Source organism: Antennarius striatus, chromosome 2 (assembly GCF_040054535.1).
Source record: "Antennarius striatus isolate MH-2024 chromosome 2, ASM4005453v1, whole genome shotgun sequence".
In the NCBI taxonomy this organism is placed as follows: Eukaryota; Metazoa; Chordata; class Actinopteri; order Lophiiformes; family Antennariidae; genus Antennarius; species Antennarius striatus.
The window spans coordinates 25,031,501-25,037,500 of record NC_090777.1 but is presented as its reverse complement, the minus strand read 5'-3'; the positions used below and the strand labels follow the sequence as shown (position 1 = coordinate 25,037,500).

Genomic DNA, 6,000 nt, shown 5'->3' with positions numbered 1-6,000 from the left:
GTACCTGAGCCAACATGCCAGGCTGGATGTGCAGAGACTGGGAGGACTGGTTCTGAGGAACCAAGGGTACTGGGTTGTCCATCCTGACCGGATACGCAGACGGTTTATTGGACGTCTGCAGACCTGTTGGGGGGGGGGTTAAGGTGACACAGATCAAACAAGGAGGACACACAAAATACCACAGGCTTCTTGTTGCCGCTGGTCGGTCTCATCCTCTCACCCTGGATTGTGGGGGGGCATACTATGAGCGTCTGCTGGAAGGGCTCGGTCTGGGGGCAGAGCTGGGGGGGTCTGGTCTGCAGGGGCACGCCCTGCTGGGTCAGACCAGGAATGTTTATGGTGGCCTGTTGGTACAGGCCGGGCTGGTAGTTCAGCAACGGGACGTTACTGCTGAGGGACAGGGACTGCCCCCCGGTGGACGCCATCTGAAAGACACCACAGAAACACATGAAGCTCATCTGCTCTTCAACGTCAGGAACGCCCCCCCCACCGAACACCCCTCAGAGCCAAAGATAAGACAACCAAAGATAATCACACTAAAACCATCCAGATATAAGGGCGCTGACGATCGTTTAACGATTTACAAGAATCCTGATCTCAATAGTTTAGGACGCCTCTGAGGTTGTAGCGCCCCCTGCAGTCATCCTGACCTGGTTGTGCTGGTTCAGCTGGCTGCTGAAGGTGACGGTGAGGTTGGTGGCGGCGCTTGGCGTGTTGCTGCTGGCGAACATATTCTTGCCGTTCTCGAAGGCGCTGCATCTGCGTTTGCATATGTCCATGTTCTGAAAGCAGGACTTAACACTGGAAGAGAGAACAGAGGGATCTAAACAGGGAGGCATCACTCCCCCCTCGCCCCCCAATAGCAATGACAACCTCCATGACCATTAGCTTACTGGGAGCTGTGAGGGAAGTGCAGCAGGTGCGTCATGGTAACAAAGGGGTGGTTCAGGGTCTTCATGGGGGTGATGCGTTTGTCCGCGTCCAGCGTCAGCATCTTCTTCAGCAGGTCGATGAACTCCCGCCTGTCGGCCTTTTCTGCCAAGATGTCCGTCCCCTCCAGGTTGGTCATGTTCACCTGTGGTGGTGGGGGGGGGTGGACAAGAAGTCTGCAGCATTAGGTCCTGGTACGAAGGGTAAAACCAGTAAAACACACCTGTAGGTGGCCCCTCCCTCACCTGCATCATGTCATCCAGACAGTTGAAGATGTATTTTCGGGCCTCCTTCGACTTGATGCCCATCTCCGCCTCGTGTTCTGCAGGCGTCTGCAGACAAAACGGCGCCGGTTAGACTCGGCGTCTGTGGCGGTCACAGCTCAGGACGGAAGCACTCACCTTCAGCCTCCAGAGGGGGTAGCTGGAGTCCGGCCCCCGGTTGAAGAAACGGCTGGTTTTGGTTCCTGCACTCAGCAGGTACTCCGCAGGAAGGCCCTGGGTCTGGGAGATGTAACGGATCTGCAGAAGACGAACGCTGGCGTGAACAAACGAGTGTAAGACGCCTCCTTTCACCGCCAGAACGGACTAAATTCAGTGTGATGCTACTGCAGCTGTTAGCTTAGCGTAGCATAGCACTCAGACTGGACAGGAGACCCTAACCTGACTCTGTCCTGCACAAGTTTTGTTGTTTTTTTCTGTCGATACCAGAAACATCTTTTACTTCGCCCTCGTCTGGAGCTCAAGTCCTTTGACCCGATTTCTGTGTGTTTGTTTGTTTGTTTATTTGTTTGTTTTTCCATCCGCGGCGTCACACAAAAACCACCAGATTGACTCTTTTCTGTCGACTCCACGGGGCACCGACCTGGTCGTACTCCGAGGCGCCGGGATAAAGGGGCCATCCCAAGAACAGCTCGGCGATGACGCAACCCAACGACCACATGTCGATGGCCTCGCAGAAGGGAAGGCCCAGGATGATCTCCGGGGCTCTGCCAGGAGGTTTGCACACGTTAAAAACCCAAAAAGAACCCGCATTTCCAAGAACCTGGCGGCAGCGTTCGGCAGCATTGCTCACCTGTAGTACCGCGACTGCAGGTAGGTGGAGCAAACGGCTTTGGACACGTGGCTGGCCGAGCCGAAGTCGATGACTTTGACTCGGTACGGCTGCCTCAAAGGGTCCACCAGCATGATGTTCTCCGGCTTCAGGTCGGCGTGGATCAGCCCCAGGCTCTTCAGCTTCATCAGCGCCGTGGCCACCTGCTGCAGGATGGGCCGGATGCACTTCAGCAGCAGCGGGCTGAACTTGCTGTGCTTCAGGAAGTCGTAAAGGTTCTGCTCCAGCATCTCGAACACGAGGCACGTGTGGTTCTTGTGCTGGAAACACTCGTACGAGCGGACGAAGTTGAACTCGTCGGCGTTTTCGGTGCTCAGCCGGCTGAGGATGCTCACCTGCAAGGGGGGGAGGGAGGGAATAGGTAACTCGCATCTAAAGCGGACCGTCATCGACAAACGAAACTACCAAACTCACTTCGATTTGACCCTGCCGAGCATAAGACGGATGATTCTTCAGGATTTTAATTGCCACGATCTCGTTGGTGCCCCTCTTCCAACATTTGGCCACCTGGCCGAAGGTGCCACGCCCCAGGAACTCCAGCACCTCGTAGCTGTTGGACATGGAGCAGAGGATCTCGTGCTGGACCAGCTGGTAGTCGCCCTCGCTGTGTGAGTTGCTGCTCTTGGTGGTGGAGGCGGAGTGTGCGATGGACTGAGCCGTGGTGGTCCCGCCCCCGCCGGCGATCCGGTTGGAAACCACCGGGGCCGAGAGCTCCTCCAGGATCTGGACGCTGTCGCTGCTGTCCACCTCCTCGCTCTTCCGCTTCAGGCTGTACGGCTTGTGATACAGGTCGCACGGCTGGGAGGAGGATTCGGCGTCCTTCACGCGCCGGCTGGAGGAAGAGGAGGAGGAAGAGGAGGAGGGAGGTCCACGGAGACTACCTGTGCTGTCCGCCGCCCGCACCACCGTCTGTTCCCGGGAGCCGGCTGCGGGTGGGGGCGCTTGGTTGGAGTTGTACACCGGGTTGTAGGCGGAGCCGGAGGTGGAGGGCGCGCCGGCTTGGGAGGGGCTCTGCTGGTAGTAGGAGCCGTTGTCTCCCAACTGGTTGGACGCGTCCCACGCCGGATTCTCCACCTTGAGCCTCTTAGAACGGGAGTAGGCGCTGGAGGACACGGACGGGGACGAGAACACCTGGAGCTGGGACGCCATGTCTGCAGGAGGACAAGACTGGAAACAAAACAACATCTGACGTCACCACCGGTAAACATCAACAGTTGTGTTTTCCTTTCTTCAGATTCACCGGGACCACAAAAACACGTCATCACAGACCGGACCGGGCCCCGGGAGACCACCGGTTCCGCCCACCCACACCACGTGACCTTCAAACATCCAGGAATGACGGTACCTGTACGTGATGGTCGAACACACCGCCGCCGATCTCCCCCCCTCCCCCTGTTAAGGCCTCGTCATCTCCCGGTGCTGCTCCCGGGGATCAGGTGAGCGGCTCGGGGCGGCTCCCCGACAGGAGCGCGGCGGATGACGCTAAGCTAACAGCTAGCTCAGCTAACCGCGAGCACCGCAGTCATTCCTGACTCCAAGCCGCTGTCACATCGCGTTTCAGGCGGGAGGAACGAGCGCCGAGTCCCCGGACGGATCGCTCCGCTTCATGACGCGCAACGCCGGCCGGACAGGTCCATCTCACGGACGGGTCTGGTCGGCGTACTTCCTACCACGTGACGCAGTGACGTCACCGATGCCGAAGCTCAAGGATGAGCTCTTTCAAAAAAAATAAATAAATACATTTTACAACCTTGTAAAATACGGTTCGTTTATGCTTCGGACATCTTCATCGCCATCATCTACTGTTTCATATCAGTTAATAGTTACATTGCAAATGATCATATTTTATAGTAAGAATGAAAAGTATAGTAGGAATGAAAAATTATTTATGTCAATAAAAACAGTAAACACCTTAAGTCTAAATGTCTCCTTTGTATTTGATACAGTTATTTATTTACTATTAGCTAGTTATGTAATTAAATGGCTCATTTCTTGTGCGACTGCTTAGTTGATTAAATGCAGTTTTATGTGACAACACAAGGTGGCGCTGTCAGCTCAGCAACGTGATGACGTAAGTGCGTCAGATTAACTCGACTCTGGACTGCTGCATGTAAACAGGAAGTGTTTATTTTCACCATCTTTCGTCTCTATTCCCCTTCATTTACACATATATTAACATTTTTGCTTCTACAGCAACATTAAAAAAAAAAGTAAAGTAAACTAAATATTGTGACGACTACACCAGCATAGTCACTGTAAAATAAACAAACAACGCTAATTCATAATTCATGATAAAATAGGAAACACTGATTCAAGGTGTTGGACTTGTGATGATAACTATGGATCACGTGACACCACTGGATTCAAGTATGACATATAATGAGAATAAATGCATGCATGACAAAGTTGTGTCAGAGATATGTTGATCTGAATAATGGAAGTTAAACAAAGATGAAAACATCTTCATATAATAAACTAGAAAAAAACCCAAAAAAAACCAAGCGATGCTAAATTCATTAAAGCAAATAACGAGGAAAAGACCTGCAAATCCTCATTTCATCATAAGTGTGGAAATGAATGACAGCATTGATGATCTCTTCACTTTCAAGATGCTTTAAAGGGTTTGGCCGTAGAACCTAAACCCATCTGGGCCGCAGGATGTCCTCCTCTCTAGGCCTCCACTACCTGAAGGAGTGGCGAAAGTGAACGCTCCTCCGCTTCAGCTTCTCTGGGTTGTGGGAGGCCATGTGGGAAAACTCCCGGAAGATGTCCAGGTATGTGGCGTCTCCTGAGGAAGGAAAACAGAAATAGATGAAGATGATGCTACTGAAGGTCAGACTTGTTTTGGTGAGAATCACACAAAGCAGGTTCAGAAAGCGTCTCTTGAATGGGGGGGGGGGGTTACAGGCGGGGGGGCATGAAGCTCCACTCTTTCAGCTTCCTAAATTCTGAGCCTTTGCTTGTCCTGTGGCCATGGCAACCGCTGAATGTAAAAAGCAGAAACGGTTGAAGTCTTTTGTGCCCCACCAGGACTCCCATGCCCGGCTAATTAGAAAGGGGAACGGACATTCCTGGTTTCCCTCTTTATCCGTGTGAGAGGCTGGGAGAAGAAGGAGGGATTGAACCTTCTGCAGCAGAATCTGCATCTTTTGGCCAATCAAGTTAAACCCATTCAAAAAAATCAATTTACGCCTGACAAAGAATAGAAACTCAAATTCCTTTAAATTTTCTTCTTCATTAATTCTAACTTACATTTTATAGTTCAACTTAATTATTCCTCTTCACACTTTTGTGATTGTTTCCACACATCTAATCCTCTTTTACCTGCATCATTTTGAAGGCAGGGCTTTTTCCTGGTAAGTTATTATAAAATGTAGTAATAATATATATGTAATATCATTATTATTATCTTTATTATGACTTTTACGCCCAATTTATGGACCCTGAACAACACACCGCCACTGATGCCGAGTGGCGGTAAAAGACGAGTATTATTATGATTAAATTTGTACTCATCCTATTTAATAAAATATATTTTGTTATTTTTTTTAATTTGGCGATGGTGTGATGAAGGCCAAGCCTCCATTGTCTTTAATAATCTGGTGGATTATTCTGTTGGTATTAGATGACCCTCCAGTTGCAGGAGCAGGACTTTCCTAATGATGCTAATAAAATGACGACACCTCAAACGAAGGTTCAGCCATTATTCATACATAGTGATGCTATAATGTTGTATCAGGGGTTTAACAACTGTAATAAACACAACACCTAGACCACAAAGTGATGGAAAACCGTTAGTTAACATCTAAATACTGCTTATAAATGAAAACTTGAAACTATTCTAAAAAAAAAAAATCATTAGAAACTCAAAGATTAAAATTCCTAGATGATCATAATCCAGAATGACAGAATAACTTTGTGATGACGTGGTGAAATTCAGAGGTGTTTGATGCATGA

At 50.2% G+C, this 6,000-nt stretch overlaps 2 protein-coding genes across 8 annotated transcripts in view; both read right to left on the bottom strand.

Annotated features, from left to right (window-relative positions):
- The window catches only part of hipk1a (homeodomain interacting protein kinase 1a), a 6,378-nt gene extending 2,594 nt beyond the window's left edge, over positions 1–3,784 (bottom strand). For 2 of the 3 annotated variants that reach the window (XM_068343718.1, XM_068343728.1), the window contains exons 1-9: positions 2,458–3,365; positions 2,005–2,378; positions 1,795–1,918; positions 1,332–1,451; positions 1,176–1,262; positions 894–1,075; positions 651–801; positions 221–425; positions 5–123 (exon numbers count right to left, since the gene is read on the bottom strand). In XM_068343718.1, the coding sequence (XP_068199819.1) occupies positions 5–123; positions 221–425; positions 651–801; positions 894–1,075; positions 1,176–1,262; positions 1,332–1,451; positions 1,795–1,918; positions 2,005–2,378; positions 2,458–3,228 (2,133 nt within the window). In that variant the 5' untranslated portion in view covers positions 3,229–3,365. Of the gene's footprint in view, positions 1–4; positions 124–220; positions 426–650; positions 802–893; positions 1,076–1,175; positions 1,263–1,331; positions 1,452–1,794; positions 1,919–2,004; positions 2,379–2,457; positions 3,366–3,388 lie in introns of those variants that run through there. The other variant, XM_068343736.1, reaches the window with a different exon arrangement.
- A 370-nt stretch (positions 3,785–4,154) lies between these two features.
- The window catches only part of acap3a (ArfGAP with coiled-coil, ankyrin repeat and PH domains 3a), a 38,426-nt gene continuing 36,580 nt past the window's right edge, over positions 4,155–6,000 (bottom strand). For all 5 annotated transcript variants that reach the window (XM_068343757.1, XM_068343784.1, XM_068343749.1 and 2 more), the window contains one exon: positions 4,155–4,831. In XM_068343757.1, the coding sequence (XP_068199858.1) occupies positions 4,725–4,831 (107 nt within the window). In that variant the 3' untranslated portion in view covers positions 4,155–4,724. The remainder of the gene's footprint in view (positions 4,832–6,000) is intronic.